The 18,089-nt window shown below is 34.6% G+C and overlaps 2 protein-coding genes across 2 annotated transcripts; both read right to left on the bottom strand.

Moving 5' to 3' along the window:
* Positions 1 to 2,623: 2,623 nt before the first annotated feature.
* LOC140961052 (uncharacterized) lies at positions 2,624 to 3,220 on the bottom strand. Its single transcript, XM_073419374.1, has one exon. The coding sequence runs from the start codon at positions 3,218 to 3,220 to the stop codon at positions 2,624 to 2,626; it is 597 nt and encodes a 198-aa protein (XP_073275475.1).
* A 3,691-nt stretch (positions 3,221 to 6,911) lies between these two features.
* Positions 6,912 to 13,363, bottom strand: LOC140962108 (tubulin gamma-1 chain-like). Its single transcript, XM_073420972.1, has 12 exons — positions 13,136 to 13,363; positions 12,395 to 12,595; positions 12,142 to 12,253; positions 11,522 to 11,922; positions 10,668 to 10,721; positions 10,499 to 10,603; positions 9,133 to 9,207; positions 9,007 to 9,051; positions 7,880 to 8,008; positions 7,432 to 7,533; positions 7,280 to 7,357; positions 6,912 to 7,123 (listed from the first exon to the last, which is right to left on the bottom strand). The coding sequence occupies exons 1-11, from the start codon at positions 13,262 to 13,264 to the stop codon at positions 7,289 to 7,291; spliced, it is 1,422 nt and encodes a 473-aa protein (XP_073277073.1). The 5' UTR covers positions 13,265 to 13,363; the 3' UTR covers positions 6,912 to 7,123; positions 7,280 to 7,288.
* Between the last annotated feature and the right edge of the window lie 4,726 nt (positions 13,364 to 18,089).

Below are 18,089 nucleotides of genomic sequence, written 5' to 3'. Positions count from 1 at the left end.
GCATAGCATACATAAGACTTCCTACAACCGAAGCATAAGGAACTCTTTTCATGTATTCCACTTCACTTGGATTCTTGGGATTGTGGTCCTTTGACAATTGAATTTCATGTCTAAAAGGTGTTTGACCTTTCTTGGAATTTTGCATTGCATACCTCACCAATATTTTATCAATATATGAAGATTGAGATAAAACAATCCGTTTGTTCTTCCTATCCCGCAGGATTTGGATACCTAGAACATAAGTTGCTTCTCCCAAGTCTTTCATGTCAAACTGTTGAGACAACCAATTTTTGACAGATGTCATCACCCTTACATTATTCCCAATAAGTAGGATGTCATCCACATATAGCACAAGAAAAATCACCTTGTCATCCAAAATTTTCTTATATCACAAGGCTCATCAAGATTTTGATCGAAATCATAATCTTTCACAGATTGATCAAATCTAATGTTCCAAGACCTAGACGCCTGCTTAAGTTCATAAATAGACTTTTTCAGTTTGCATACTTTATGCTCTTGACCGTTGTGAATAAAACCGTCTGGTTGTACCATATAAATGGTTTCGTCAAGATTTCCATTAAGAAATGCTGTCTTGACATCCATTTGCCACACCTCATAATCAAAATGAGCTGCAATGGATAAGAGGATCTGAATAGACTTTATCATAGCCACAGGTGAGAAGGTTTCATCGTAATCGATTCCTTCTCTTTGGCTAAAACCTTTGGCTACCAATCTAGCCTTAAAGGTTTCTATTTTTCCGTCTATTCCTCTCTTTCTCTTGTAGACCCACTTACACCCTATAGGTCTCACACCTTCAGGAATGTCTACAAGAACTCAGACGGAGTTAGTGTACATGGATCTCATTTCTGATTCCATGGCACTCCTCCATTGGTCAGCGTCAACATCCTCCATAGCTTCTTTGTACGTGATAGGATCCTCCTCTTGTTCAATGAAAACCGCATCAAACGATTCTCCATAGAGCAAGTATCTAGAAGGTGGTCGAATGACCCTCCCACTACGTCTAAGTTGTGGAGGTTTTTGGTTGATTGGTATTGATTGTCGTTGTCTTAAGTTCTCTTCTTGATCATTTCCTTCATTCTCCATTTGGATATAATGGGGTGACCGATCATTGGAACCAATGTCTTCTACCACTTCATTTGTTTGGAAACAAGTGGTTAATGGTGGTAGAAATGTGAATTCAAACTGAGTAGGTTCAGTGCAGATCTCTGGAGTAGATGATTTAGCAATCTCTTCCAAAAGAACCTTACTCTTTGATTCACTTTCTTCTATGTGCTCGTCCTCTAAGAAGGTTGCATTTGTACTTACAAATATCTTCTTGTCTTGAGGACTATAGAAGTAATATCCTCTTGTTCCCTTAGGATATCCGACAAACATGCATAATTCTGATCTAGGTTCCATTTTATCCATCTTTCTCTTTAGCACATAAGCATGACATCCCCATATCCGAATATGTCTTAGATTAGGCACGCGCCCATTCCACAATTCAAGAGGTGTCTTAGAGACAGATTTAGAAGGAACCATGTTCAATAAGTATATTGCAGTTTGGATAGCATATCCCCAAAAAGATGTACTGAGCTTAGAGAAACTTAGCATGGACCTAACCATGTCCAACAAAGTCCTATTTCTCCTTTCAGAGACAACATTCTGCTGAGGTGTAGCTGGTGCACTCAATTGGGATATTATCCCATTATCTGATAAGTATGTTCTAAAGTCATTGGATAGATACTCGCCACCTCTGTCTGATCGAAGTGTTTTTATGCTCTTACCTAATTGTTTTTCCACTTCATTTCTGAATTCCTTGAACTTTTCAAAAGATTCAGATTTGTGGGACATTAGGTAAACATAACCGTATCTAGAGTAATCATCAGTGAAGGTGATGAAATACTCAAATCCTCCTCTAGCTTGTACATTAATTGGTCCACATACATCAGTGTGCACTAATTCCAAAACTTCATTGGCTCTATGTCCTTTAGATTTAAAAGATCTCTTAGTCATCTTACCTTCCAAACAGGATTCACATACAGGCAAGGATTCCACCTTTAAATTACTTAAAGGACCATCCTTTACCAACCGTTGAATTCTATTAAGGTTGATATGACCAAGTCTCAAGTGCCACAAATAAGTTTCATTAGTGGGAGACAATTTAATTCGCTTGTTGGATTCAATGTGATGCAAAGAGCTGTCATCATGTTTTAAGACATACAAATCGTTATTCAAATGTCCCTTGCAAATAAGGACTTTATTCAAGGTAGTATCAACCACCATTTGTGAAAAATGGACATAATATCCTTGTCTAACAATAAAGCAACAGAAATCAAATTTCTAGTAATCTCCGGAACATAATAACCATGTCTTAAAACCAAATGTTTATTATTCGAAAAATAAAGATAAACAATCCCAACAGCTTTTGCAGACACCACAGCCCCTGTGCCAACTCTTAGAGTATGTTCCCCTTCATTGAGACTTCTGGTTACTTGGAACCCCTGCAAAGTATTGCATATATGATTAGTGGCCCCAGAATCTACAATCCAAGTATCAGTAGAATCAACCACTAAACAAGACTCAATAAAAGATAACTTACCACTAGCCTGCTTCTTGGAAGCTAGATATCCTTGGCAGTTTCTCTTCCAATGACCCTTTCCCCGCAATGGAAACATTTTCCCTTAGGCTTGCCATCTACCTTGACCTTCTTTTCATTTTGTTGTGGACCCTTCTTGTTGGGCTTCTTCATTTTATTCCCATTTTTACCTTTCGGCTTGGAATAAGATGGCCCATCAGAAGCAACAACAAATGCATCACCAGTTTTAGTCTTAAGAACACTTTCAGCATTTTGGAGTTCCTTCATCAGCTCAGTCAGGGACATATTTAGCTTATTCATGTTATAGCTAACTTTAAACTGTGAGAACATCTCAGGGAGAGTCTCAAGTGCCATGTCAACCTGAGTCTCTGATTTGATTTCAGCCCCTAACACCTCAGCCACGTTAAACAGAGCGATCAATGCAAGCATATGATCTCTCACGGACGTCCCAGGTTTCATGCGCATGTTCATAATGGTTCTAATGGCTGCTTGTCGTGCCTGACGTCCTTGATGCTCAAACATTTCTTGGAGGCTATCCATGATTTTTGTAGTAGTGTCCATGTTCTGATGTTTCTGTTGCAGCACATTTGAGATGGATCCCAAAATGTAGCAACGGGCCATCTCATCAGAACTGATCCACTAATCATAAGCCTGCTTCTGAGCTAGTGTGGACTCCGCCGTAGGCACTGATGGACAGGGTTCATTGAGCACAAACTTGTGTTTCTCCGCAGTTAAGACAATCAAAAAATTACGTTTCCAGTCAATGTAATTGTCTCAAACTAGTTGGTTGTTGGTTAATATCATAGACAGTGAATTTCCAGTCATTTTTCTGAAATTAAAATAAATTTAAATGAGCAATGCAATAAATAAAATTATGTGTTATGCATGAAATGCATTTGTAGATACCAAAAACTACTACAACTCTGCAATTTACCTAAAACTCCAAAATACATAATTTTTTCTTTAGGAAAAAACATGTTATTTATAGCTAGGCTGGGACCCTCCCACTAAATTCAATATATCTAGCAACTCATGCTATATCAATTTAGTATTGCTTGATTTTGGCCATCAAAAGATATTGTAAAAATATTCTATAGGAAATTCTCACAATATCATTGACTTAAGTGTATACCCTTAAATTAATTATTTATCAAGTACCAAATTAATTATGTCACCTATAGGGTGGTCACAATTAATTTTACTATAAAATAATAGGTCCAATCAAGTAATCAAAACAATGTAGCCCTCCTATAGGGAGACCAATAAAATTGGCACAAGGCATACATATATTCTTACTAATGGACTAATAAGGGAGACCGTGGGCTTATTTAAAATTTACCCTNTGTAATTTTACAATTAAAACAATAATTAAGCAAGAACAAATTTATGGCCCAACCTAGACACAAAAAAATAATAAAGATCTAATTGAACCCAATTTGGCCCAATCCTTCAAATTTTAAAAAATGTGTCCAGTCCAAGTTTTTAATCCAGCAATTTGGTTTGGCCCAAGAAAAATTTTCCGGATTCGGCCCGAAGTACCATGACCCGAACCCGTGACCCAGACCCGCGATCCATCTTCAACCCTACAGAAAAACGCCGCCGCCGTTGCTGGAATCGCCGGAAACTTGCGAACGTGAAGATCTCCACCGCGCCAGTCACTGGAAAACCACCGAGACACCATTTCCAATTCGAAATCGAAAAATAGAAGCCCGATTTTTCCAGATCCAACGCCAAAAAAAAAGATGATTTTTGCATCTCCTCCGCGTCCGCTCCACCGTGAAGAACGACGCATGAGATGGACCGTAAACCACCTTCGCATACACTCCTCATCCTCGCGGCCGCGTGACTCAGATTTTCCGATCCAGATTTGCTTTTTCATGGAAGTTTTCAGAATTTACAGAACAGGTCCCTGACGATTGAAGAAGATGCACTCTGGTCCCTGGAATCTTTTGGACGAAATTTCCGTGTAGTCCTTGTAGTTTTAATTGAAATTGTATTCGACCCTCCAATTTTTAAACAGAAGCAGAAAAGCCCAATTCGAAAAAATACAAAAAAAAAATTTGCACGAAAATAAACAAGGGGAAACATGGAGTCGTAATCCACCCCCTTGGTTACAGACTCGAAAATACGAAATACAATTTCACCAAAAACTCATAAACTGTTCAAAAATTAAATAAATCACTCCATTCAAACCACAATCACATAAATCTAACACCGCTTTAAACTAAAACATGCATAAATAATTAATTAATTCGAAATACGCAAAATAATATCAAAACCCGTGGCTCTGATACCATATGTTAGCCAAGATCGAGAAGATCGGATCACAAAAATTAATTTCTTGTGATTTCAATCTTCTCTTATTTCACAGGATCGATTGTTCTACGTATTTAACACGAATTAATTAATTACAACACACAGAAATTAGAGATTATCTTTGAAGCGTGTTTTTCGATCTTTCTCTGCACTAGATCTACGCTCCAAACCTCCAAGCCTTCTCCGGTGTTCTCTCAAACTCTAAACGTAGGATTGTGTGTGGTCACTTGTTACAATATCACATATATATAATATATTTGTGATATCTTGTAACGTAAAAGATAATGATGATATCTTTTAAAATATAAATTTAAATGGACAGAATATTTTATACCATATCTAGAAGATTTAGATGATAAACTTCCAAGCAATACAATAGTCCAGATAAATTTATCCCACATATACCATAAATTATATCTCATATAATTTATCCGAGTTTATATTAGAGCCACCAGAGGGACCTGGTCGGATTCAATTAAATTAAGCTCCAATAAATTAATTTGATCCAATCAACTCATGATTAATCAAAATAATTTATTAATCTTATTCTACTCCACTAAAAGAATAAGATTGCACTCTCAAATTAATTGATATTACTGAAGCACAAAATCAATAATAATATCCTCTGATTTATCGACCCAACAAAAACGTGATCATCAAAACCAGAAAGTTTCGATTTACAGTTCGAAAAATTCAATATGGCCATTAAATCAAAACTAAGAGCATGTTCTTCATCTCATGGTGATGTCGGTGTCGATAACTTCATCTCATTATTTTCGAGTGGTAAGATTATATTGCAGATGTGATATTGAAATATTAATTTTAATTTTTTTAAAATAATTTATATTTTAAAAAATAAAAATGCAAACAAAATTAAATGTAAACTTTCACATAATTAAAATTTTAAAACTTACAAGTAATTTTAAAAATTTATATGGAATAAAAAATTCAAAATAAAAGAAAAGTACACATAACATAAAATAACAAAATAAAAGCACATGTAATTGTAGAAATTAAAATTTTAAAACTCAAATGCAATTTTTTTTTAAAAAAAACACGCAATTTGAAAAATGAGGTCAATTTATAGGAATATAACTGGATTTTCAAAATATGGTTGTTGATGATTTTTCATAATTTTTTTTAAAAGTTCGTTTTTTTTCAATTTTCGAATTTTTAAAATTATTTTTAAAATTTATTCTTTATTTTTAAAGGTTAAGGTTACGATTGATCAATATTTTACATTTCAATGTAATCAATTTTTTACATTTCAATGATTTCGCAGACTTAAATCTAATTGTTTAAGCATTTTCACTATATATTTCGCTTTTATCTTAGCAATCTAGCATTCTAAGTTACACTTCCATTCATTCCAAACTCTGAAGTGATAGATAACATTCAAGTACCTAATTTTTTCGCCTAAAAAAGTACTTTATACTTGATTGCCACTAATTTTTTGTCACCATATCCTGAAAAATAAATGTCTGTTTAATATTAAATTAAACAATTGATTAAACATGTCATCATTCTGTCACGATTTACGGAATTTTACGTTGAAAGTATTAACCCAATATAGATCTAACGATCATCAACGACTCAGGTACGTAAAATACGACGATTGACCTGACAGAAATTAATTTTCAAACTCGAGATAGCTTGAACGCAACTCTTGTGAAATTTATTGATTATTTACTTTAATTTTGTTTCATACGTGATTACAGTTGTCTTGTAATTTCATTTAGTAATTGTACTATTTTATCGCCATTTTCTTCTACATAGCTTTGTCCCAATTCATTCAACACAAAACAACTAAACACATGCACACCATAATTCACGATTCAACGTAATAACCCAAGCTTTCTTCCTGCCGATCTTGATCCAATGATTAAAGTCGAGGTCCTTAGACTTGTTTGTCTCAAGTTTTAGTCTTGTTGATTACGGGTAGTTTTTTTAATTTAGTTTAGTAGATTTAGTTGTTTCTTTGTAATTCATTTGCCCAGATAAACAAGTCTTTTGTCAACGCTCAAGTCTCGTTAGTAGTGCAGACAATAACATAGTTGTACGCTCAAAAAAAAAAAAAGAAGAAAGAAGCTTTCTTCCACAACCAATACAAAGAGAATTTACAAAAAATATTAGCACAAAGGCAATTTCAGACTTGCAATATATCCTCTCACAGTTTCTAAGAGCAGAAACACATTCCCCGGCGAAAATCTGCCAAGAAATTGAAAAAAAGTTTCAATCAGAATAAAATAATCAATAATGAACAATCTTGAAAACGAGAAAATATGCCATCTGAGAAAGACAAGCTATTAGAGATGCATAGGCTCAAAGAGGAGATGCAATCCAAATGGTTAATATTAATCAAACCTGGTAAGGTCACAGTTCTAATTTTGGCTCCACTGTCCCGCCGGTATTTCCTTCCCCAGACAGAACATGGTTTGGATCCTGCGAGTGTAAAAATATTAAAGTCAGTAGCTGAGATAAGTAATGTAGTAAACAATTAAATAAAGACTAGCTACCTCCATTCCCCACTTGATGTAATCTGGGGACTCACACGCCTTGTACTCGTCAACAAGACTCTCAATCACGTCTCTAGATTCATCAAATTCTGAAAGATCTTCCTGAAAATTGTTCACAGCAGAGCATAAATAAGGCAGACTGCCAAAAGAAATTAAAATTCTGGAAAATCTTCGTATACACAGTCTTGTGATATCTTTTTCAAACAGTTCAATCATGTTTTACAAGAGGTTTGAAAAATAAGAAGCAAATCCACAAGAACACATCTGTCTCTCTTTGATTAATTTTTTGTATTAAATATTTTAATATCTTCAAGCCACAATGTACAAAGAAGGCAGTTGTTTTCAGTCAATAAAAGTGCTAGAAATAAGAGCAATCATGCCCAGAAGAAATATAGGTTACAAAAAATTGGACAAATAATAGCCCCAAGGCAGATAAGGTATAACTTACGGCAAACATTGGGTGACTTCTGTAATTGTCGAGAAAAGCTTGTCTCTTTCTCAGCTTCTCATACTGGCTCAAACACTTGGAGAATAAGTGGCGGATGCCAGTGTGGCTGGCTAGCATGAGACCACTAACCTAAATTCGAAAGGAGCATATTGTGATGTTGCTCAGTCTTTCAAATCATAAGCTGCTTTAAATAATCAATATATGAAAAGCATATAATAAAAATGCAACTGTACAAGTTGTCTGAGCTTTGTAGAAAAGGCTTGAACAGCAAAAAGGGGACTTAAAAGGTGGAATACAAGTTCGGGTAGAGCATTGAATTTCTCACGCTCAGATAAAGAATGAGCTGAAACTCGATGCAATCTCTAGGGTTGAAAACAAATTAACAATCTTAAAAAAAAAGTCAAAAAATTATGTAGCACCTCACATGGTGTGATAAAAACACAAGAATGAATTTACATAAAGAAAACGGGAAAGAAAAGAAAAAGAAACACGAACCTTAACCAGTTTCAACTTAATATATCATCCCGTAATATTAGAACTAATACCTTGTGCAAGGAGTAATTCATGAACACCCTCAGAAAATCTTGGCTAAGGTACAAAACAACTTGACTTATAAAACATAAATAACATGGGTAAAATCTACAAAATCAAAGAAGAAAATCAAAAGAAGAAAGACATAAACCAATCAGGCTACCAAAGTTCGCCAAAGCTGCTTTGCTGAAAGGAGGTCTGTACACAAGCAATCACCAATAGCAAACAAACAGGACATGATGGTTTCACAATGTTTTGCATCAATGAACAGAAAAACCTATGATAGAAAGTCCAAAGTGCATATTCTGCTGTTTCTTCTCCGACGACATTTTATCACGTTTGACATGAAGACCATCATTTAACAAGCCATGAGTCACAGGAATAGAACATAGAGCATACAAGAAGAAAAGAAAGGCACATTAACAACTACACTGAGCTGATGAATTCCATCAAATTCATCATGTGTCATAAGGTGAGATGAGATTGGCCCCTGGACGAGAACCATGAAACCGAATTTAACATCCAGGTTCATGCCGGCTCAAAATGTTTCAACTCCTCAGAGATGAGAAAAGGAAACTAAACGAGAAAAGGCTTACCCTATGAGCAGTCTGAACATAAGGAGATTTTCTCGACAAAGCAACCTGTCAATGATTACATTGTTTCAAAGAATGCAACTCAAAGACAAAATAAATCAAACACAAATTGATAAGTGTGAAACATGCCTGAATGCTAGCAGGGCCCCAATCTATGAAATTAACTAGCTTTCTTTCACGAATCCTCTGTAAACTTTCATGAACCTGTTTTAAAATCATACATCATAATTCATAAGTACATTAACCTTTGAAAATTATAGGAAAACAAAATATAAAACAGAGAAGTGATACTAGATCCTCTAAAGATCATCATCCAATTTAAGTACAGCCACAGTGCACAATCAAGAATGCATTTGCAATAGAAGCACAAAGATTAATAAAGACACTAGGATAACCATATCCATTTCAATTAGGATGTGAGTGTTTCTACAAGTACTGATTCTTCGAGTACACTAAGTTACTCAAATTTGGCAAACCAATCCTCTCCCTCACAGGAAAAGTTACTGGCAATTTCATTTCTATTTTTGTTCGCGTAACTTTTGTCAATTTTAAATGCCCTTTAGTTGCAAAAAATAAGCAAAATTATGTGGGTGAAACTGCGCCACACATTACTTTACATATCTGAGCAAAGTTCAGCAAATCAATGGTCATATCTCTCTCTTTCACACGCGCATAGGGAGCCAGGTGATAGTTGATTTGAATCATGGCTACAGAAGTCAAAAGTTTGAAACAACATATTATCAACATATGCCTTTGAAAAATCACATGGGCAGGCTCATCTAAGTTTCTTGAAGTGCATTTCCCACACTAACGAATCTCTGTCAGAAATAAAACCTCAAAGTTTCCCCTGTGAATTATAACACGACTGAAATTCTATACCTTTTGGACATGCAATATTTTAACAAATTTCAACAATAGCTTGATGCCCATTTACCATAATCGAAACATTCTATCATACCAAAGTTGAGAAGGTATGAGCTCAGTCAAGTCGAGAAGGTCAAATGGAGCACAAAATAGGCCTTTTGTTCACAGGGAATACAAATTTAAAGCAAAAGCTCACAAACAAAGGGTTTTATTTAAGTACTGGATTACTTTTAAGCAAGTATTTGTTAGAAAATTTTCCAGTAAGATCGTCATGGAATTTTTTTTTATAAAAATATTCTGAACTTGATAGACACAATAAATATTGATAACAAGAAACCGTTTTTGAAAGTGCACTAATTTCTAGTTTCTACTTAGAGGGAAATGTGAAAATTTGGCCTTCAACAAGAAACCAGCAGAAAGTTTGGTACGTGCTTCTTGGCTAAGTAGAATTCTTTGGAAATATTCACTATCAATGGATATGGATCCACGTTGCATTGTATGCAAAATGTTATATTAACCATTTGTACCGATCACTTTTCATAACTAAAAGGACTTGTCTACCAAAATCGCAGTCAAAAGCAAAAGTATATAAAACCTCATATTGAAGTTTATGGTGATTATAGATAAATACCTGAGTGGGATCCACTTCTCCCTGGATAATATTTAAGATGGATATGTATTTCGCCTGGCTTGCCTCTTTTGTTCGAGCACAAGAAGAAACCATGATATTTTTTGTCTGCAATGGATATCATTAGAACTTCTGCATAAATGTATAACAGATTGATGTTTAGTTCTCTTGCCTGAAGAAGTCTTCTCATCACATCAAGCACAGTAGTTTTCCGAATGACATTAGCCTGCCAAAAAATTGATCATATTCGATTAAAATTTAAGAAAAACGGTGTACTGAATTTTTTGGAGTAGTGTCTTTCATAATAGAAATCAGATATGATACCTTATCTGTTGTCATCTATCAAAGAGATGAATTTTGATATTTCGCCTTGTTCAATATAATAGATATAATGTATTAAATAAGATGAATATGTTGGTTGATGAATATGAGTTCCGAAGAAATATTTCTTGTGGTGTGAGGTGTTCTTAAACAGCGTCCGACACTACAAAATTAAAGTTTCCAAGAATCACACTTTCTAAATTTTGGTCCTATGCATAACACACTTTCTATAAGAGATCTATAAGCTAGTAACCGATCAAAGGAAATTAAAACCATCAATCTTACGCGGTCAACACTAAAAATTTCAATTTGATCATTAACAGATACTGATAATGGTCAGGGAAAAGAGCATGAAGGAAAATATTGGATAGAAGGATAAATATTGAATTTATTTTAATTAGTTTAAATAAAGTTCATGGGATCTTAGAAAATAAGTTGGGTGGCATCACGTTTTTTTAAAAGATTTTGTATATTTTAAAAGATCTTTGTATAAGATCATTTTAAAATATTTAACAAACACTTTCAAATATCTTAAAAACTCCTAAGCATCTTACAAGGTGTTTCAAACAACTTATAAATCAAGCAAAACCAGCTCTAAATCACCATGAAAACTTTCCAGGAGACAACAGAAATAGCTTAATTGATTGTCACAGAATACAAAAACCAAACAATCTCTCTAAACAACATTAGCCAATGATATCTGACCTGGCGTTCTACTGTAAGTGGTGTATATCCTGTCATTAGAAAGTGACATCGAGGAGTAGGAATCAATGAAGCAAGGAGGCCAACCAAGTCATTGTTCATGTATCCTGGATAGCGCAAGGTTGTTGTGCTTGCTGACATGACGGTAGAAACTAGAGAATTTGTTTGGGCAAAGGTGGGAGTTGAAATATGAAGTCGATCTACAGCAATCCTATTAAGGGAAGTATTATCAAGAACAACTACACAATCAGCATTTAGTGTCAGCCTCTTGAGCGTCAGAAGAGAGTTGTATGGCTGAACGACAACATCGCTAGTTTCATTTTGGTTAGGAAACACGCTGTACGTCTGGACAAGTTTTTTACTATAGCGATCATTAAGAGTCTCCAAAAGATAAGAACCCATTCCTGCATGGAGCATTTAAAAATCATTGCAATAATCAGCAGAGTTAAAAGAAAATAACTTTGTAACAGAAGACATGTGGCCATTGAAATCAAGGGTGGAAGGGGGAGAGAGCGGTCGTGAACTAATGATCCAATATCTTTTTGTGCTGTGGTATTAACATTATAATTGCTCTAACTGAAAGGGAAGAACTTAAACAAGCTCATATAAAAAAGGTCAAGTACCTGAGCCTGTTCCCCCGGCAATAGAATGGCACAATACAAAACCCTCGAGACTATCACTGCCATCCGCCTCTCTGTCGATCATGTCCATTAGATCCTCCTCATATTGCTCACCCTAATCAAAACGATGCCAGTTGCATCAATGATACGAAACAATGAGAAAATTCAGTAGGCGTCCAAATTTTTCAGTAAATGAGGAAGTAAGGTAGCAATAAAGAAATAAATAAATCAATCAAAGTCTAAAAAAGTTTCTAACCTGATGGTACCCACTGGCCCAATTATTTCCAGCACCCCCTCCGTGATCTGCAATAAATACGTTTTCATGATTATAGAGATTTCTGTATTCACTGTTTTGTATTCCATTAATCACCCTAGGCTCCAAATCCATAAGTACAGCACGTGGTACATAATGTTGATCATCTGCTTGATAGAAAAACACATCTTTACGGTCACCTCCCTGTATGTTTAGAGAACTAGTTCGTCAGAACATTATACCAAGACTGTGGCTAGATTAAAATCAAATCTCGATATGATGCCACAGATATCTGTACGTAGATAAGAATCTGCTCACAACATCTCAATAAAGAAAGAACTAAAGAAAGAACTGGAGCTAGTCATGTAACTTTCACAGCACACATACGTACTAAATCTAACACAATCCATGAGGAAAATTAGAAAATACAAAAAAATATAACATACATTTGACCCCTTTCCGTTGCCTGAAAAATTAGCCTCCAATTACAGGTGTCCTATGTATTTTGACTGTATCACACACTACAAATCTATTTTAATTCCCATAGGTAATAAGACGCTCTTCGGAAAGCAAATAGCCATCAACACACAAATAAATAAGCACTACTCACCGCACCAACAATCGTTATACACCTTCTCACATTGCGGGTGAAATGATGAGCAGTTACCAAAAAAGAACTCTACGTGGAGCCTTCAAAGCATAAAAAGTACAAGATTGTGAGAAGCACGGGAGTGGTGAACGAACCTGGGTAGCAAAGTCCTCGAGAATTCCTTCTCTGCTGATGCCATGTTCGAGGCAGAGCTGCTTCCAAAACTCCATCCCGATCTGATTCCCACATTGTCCCACCTGCAATGTGATGATTTCCCTCGGCATTTTTACAGAAAAATGCAATTAGGGTTTTACTTTGCAATTGAAGTGTGCTTTTGGTAAAAGGCCAATTGGAAGATGGTGGTTTATGGATTGCACAGGAAGGGGGAAGCGGCTGTTTCCTTTATTTTTAAATTATTATTCATTTTTGTTATTTAAAAAAGATTAATTCTTTACGCAAAGTCCGCAAAAAAAAAAAAAAAATTTACAGTTTTATTCCAAAAAAGATATATTATATTTTTAACGAATAGTTATTTATGTACGTTAATATTCATTTTTAAAATTTATGCTATTTGATAATATTTTTTCATGATTTATAATATCTAAATCATTCGTTGATTTAAATTATTTAAATATGATATCCACTTAATGTGTTCATTGCTAAATTTATGCTATTTTATAATATTTTTTTCTTGAATAATAATTTGAATTGTTCGCTGATTTAAATTATTTAAATATTGTTGTGAATAGTAAAGAATATAGAGAAGTTAGAATAATTTGGAATATTTTATTCATCATTTGATACCTCTATTTATATAGCATATTTACAGAGTTTGAATAGCTGATAACACGATAAAATACAAATATTATATCAATAATCAATTACAATATCTTATCTATAACACTCCCCCTTAGATGATTATCGACTCAACAAATTACTTCTAAGAGATGTGGGAGCTCAAATGTTGCATCGTTAAAACTTTTTCAGTAAAACCCAATGAGAAAAACCTGAACGAAGGAAAAAAAAAAGTACGATAATAGATACTCCCTCCGATCTCAATCATCTAAGATCTTTCAACGGATGCATCCCTATCTTGTGCACCAATTTCTTGAATGTTGAAGTTGGCAATGCCTTTGTAAATAAGTCAACTATATTGTCGCTTGAGCGAATTTGATGGATGTCAATATCACAATTTTCTTGAAGCTCATGTGTATAGAAAAACTTTGGTAAAATATGATTTGTTCTATCACATTTGATATAGTCTCCTTTTAACTGCGCAATGCAAGCAGCATTATCTTCGAATGTTATTGTTGGGCTATCTTTGGCTGTTGGCAACCCACATGATTTTTGAATATGTTGTGTCTTGGATCTCAACCACACACACTCCAGACTTGCTTAATGCGTTGTAATGATCTCAGAGTGATTTGAAGATGTCGTTGTTAAGGATTGCTTCACCGACTTCCATGATATAGCAGTGTCTCCTCGTGTAAACACAGAACCTGTCTGGGATTTAGCTTTATATAGATCAGAAAGATATCCTGCATCTGCATATCCAACTAAAGAAGACTTTGATTTTGTCGAATAAAATAATCTCATATCAGTTGTACCACGAATGTAACGAAAATATGTGTTTTACACCATTCCAATGTCTTCGGATTGGACATGAGTTATATCTCGCTAAAAGATCAATAGAAAATGATATATTTGGGCGAGTACAATTTGCGAGATATGACAATGCACCAATCGCACTTAGATATGATACTTCTGGAATAATGATTTTTTCTCCATTTTCAAGTGGTCGAAAAGGATATTTGTTAGCATCAAGTGATCGAACAAACATTGGTGATGCTAATGGGTGTGACTTGTCAATGTAAAAGTGTTTTAATATTTTTTCTGTATATGATGATCGATGAACAAATATTCCCTATTGTAAATGTTCAATTTGAATCCGAGAGAAAATTGTCTTTCCTAAATCTTTCATCTCAAACTCATTTTTCAAGTAATTGACATTATTAGTAAGCTCTTCTAGATTGCCAATAAGATTTAGGTCATCAACATATACTGTCACAATTGGAAAACCCTTATATGTTCTTTTTATAAAAGCGCATGAACAAATATCATTATTTGTGTATCCTTCCTTTAATAAATATTCACTAATACAATTGTACCACATGCGACCAGATTGCTTTAATTCATATAAGGATTTATGCAGTTTTATTGATAACATAGCCTTGGGTGCTTCACCATTTCCTTTCAATAGTTTGAATCCTTCAGGGATTTTCTAGTAATGCTAAACTGATTAGGAATCGAAAAGTAGTGGCATCGATCACAGGTGAATATGTTTCCTCATAGTCAATTCCATGTCACTGCGAGAAACTTTGGGCTACGAGTCGGGCCTTGTATCTTACAATTTCACCATTTTCATTCCTCTTTCGTACAAAAACCCATTTGTATCCTACCGGGATTACATTTTCATGTGTTCGTACTACAGGTCCAAACACTTTATGTTTTTTTAGTGAGTCTAATTCAGTCTTTATGGCCTTCTTTCATTTTGGCCAAGCATCTGTTTGTTGACAATCTTTACCGGATTGTGGTTCTGGGTCTTCATTATGTATGATGTCAAGGGCGACATTTAGGACAAAGACATTGTCAACAATTGTGTTATTTCGATCCCAAAATTTTTGAGATGATATATAATTTGTTGAAATCTCATTATTTTCATGAGAATTTGATTCTTCAGGAATAATATTATCCAAGTTTGGTTTATTGATTTCTCTTACCATATCATCCAAGATTGCTTCTTTGGGAGCTTTTGAATTTTCTTTCTCTTGTACCTTTCTTTTTCGAGGTACAATATCCTTGGAAACAATTGGTCGATCACGCTTCTGGCGTATTTTAGATTCATTTGCAGGTTGAATAGTAGCTGGTCCTACGGGGAAATCAATTTTTACAGGGGCATTCTCTGCACGTATATGTGACTTTGTCACATTCTTTGTATTAACAAAAGCATCGGACAATTGATTTACGATTCTTTGCAAGTGAATGATTCTTTCAACTTCTTGCTCACATTGATTGTTTCGAGGATGATAATGAGATAGTGTTTTCTCATTCCAACAAACCTTTTGTTGTTATTTGGGATTCAACTTTATTTCCCCTAGATTTGGAAATTCTAACTCATCGAATTGACAATCTGTAAATCTCGCAGTAAACAACTATCCTATTAAAGGTTCCAAGTATCTAATAATAGATGATGAATCATATCCCACATAAATCTCAAGTCTATGTTGTGGGCCCATTTTGGTTCGTTGTGTAAGTGGGAGAGGAACTTGTACTGCACAACCAAATACTCGAAGATGAGAACCATCAGGTTCTCAACCATAAGCAGGTTGTAAAGGCGAGTATTGGTGATAATTAGTTGGCCTTATACGAATCAATGAAGCAACGTGTATTATGGCATGGCCCCACGCCGATGATTGAAGTTTTGTTCTCATCAGTTGGTCTAGCAATTAATTGTAAACGCTTAATAAATGACTATGCTAAGTCATTTTGTGTATGAACATGGGGAACCGAATGCTCAACTGAAATCTCTATTGACATACAATATTTATTAAATGTCTGGGATCGAGCTCGTAATTTAAGAATTTGCGCAAGTAATCTAGCAAAAGATATATTTCGAGTTGAAAGCAGACTAACATGTGACCATCTAGTAGACGCATCAATCAATATCATGAAATATCAAAATGGTCCACATGGTGGGTATATAGACCCACAAATATCTCCATGAATTCTCTCCAAGAAGGTTGGGATTTCAACATAATCCTTTGTAGGTAAATGTCTTGTAATTAGTTTGCCTTGTAAACAAGATACACATGGATAATCATTGTGTAAAAGAATCTTCTAGTTCTTTAAAGGGTGTCCATGTGAGTTTATTATTTTTTTGCGCATCATTGTTGCTCCAAGGTGACCAAGTTGATCATGCCATAATTTGAAGCTTTGTTGGTCAACAAACTTCTGGTTTGTGACAATGTTTGCTTCAAATGTTTTTATTTTTGTAAAATACATTCTAGAAGGGAGTGCACATAATTTTTCTTTTATCTGCTTCAGGCCAGATATAATAGATGTTATGCAAAGGTATTCAAAATTTATATTGGATTTGCTAGCATATAGAACATTTTCAATATATAGGCTTGTATCATTTGGTAAAATGATTTTTTCTTTTCCATAACCTTCAATAATTTTTTATGCACCCGATATTGTTGTAACATTATTTTCAGCTAATGTTAACTCCAAAAACATACCTTTTATTTTGAAGAATGGTATGTGTTGTACCACTATCTGCTAAGCATTTATCATGACATATCATCATTAATTTAAAATAAAATATAACTCAATAAGCTAAATATGATAATATGTAAGACTTTCAAAAGAAATATTTTATTGAATAATAATACAAACATTTATTGAATAACAAAATAAACCTCCACGACAAATCTTAAATATGAACTGAACATCAGAATAAAAACGAAACCATGATAACCTAAAAAATAATAGAAATTCAAAGTAGGAAAAAGACAAATAAAAATAATTATTTATTGTTTTCTAACACATCACCATCAATCAAATTATCTATATTTCCATATGAATGAGCAAAGAAATCAGAGACGTCCAAGTGAGTTATATCAATTGGATCATCATTGTCCACAAAATTCATCTCAATTTTTTCATTTTCCTTGATTGAGTTTCGGAAGAGATCCACAAGATGTTTTGCCGTACGACAGGTACGAGACCAATGCTCTTCCATTCCACATGTACAACATTTTTCTTCATACATTTTGGAACTTTTCTCTGTTGCTTCTTCGTTATTGGAATTCCACTGATAGTGACTTGTTTTGTGTTTTTTTTTCCATTTTGTTGCTGATAGTATCTTTTTTGGCCACGCCCACGCCCACGCCCACGCCCGTGCTCACGTCCACGTCCACGTCCACGTTGACTTTCATTATTATGATTTTGAGTACAATTAGCATTTGCTTCAGGAAATGAAATTCCATGTTCTTCAGGAAATGTAGTTCCATTTGCTTCAGGAAATCGTGTTGATCCAATTGAGCGCAT

The sequence above is a fragment of the Primulina huaijiensis genome, chromosome 16 (assembly GCF_012295235.1).
Source record: "Primulina huaijiensis isolate GDHJ02 chromosome 16, ASM1229523v2, whole genome shotgun sequence".
In the NCBI taxonomy this organism is placed as follows: domain Eukaryota; kingdom Viridiplantae; phylum Streptophyta; class Magnoliopsida; order Lamiales; family Gesneriaceae; genus Primulina; species Primulina huaijiensis.
The sequence above is the reverse complement of the archived record's forward strand: the minus strand, read 5'-3'. Positions and strand labels throughout refer to the sequence as shown.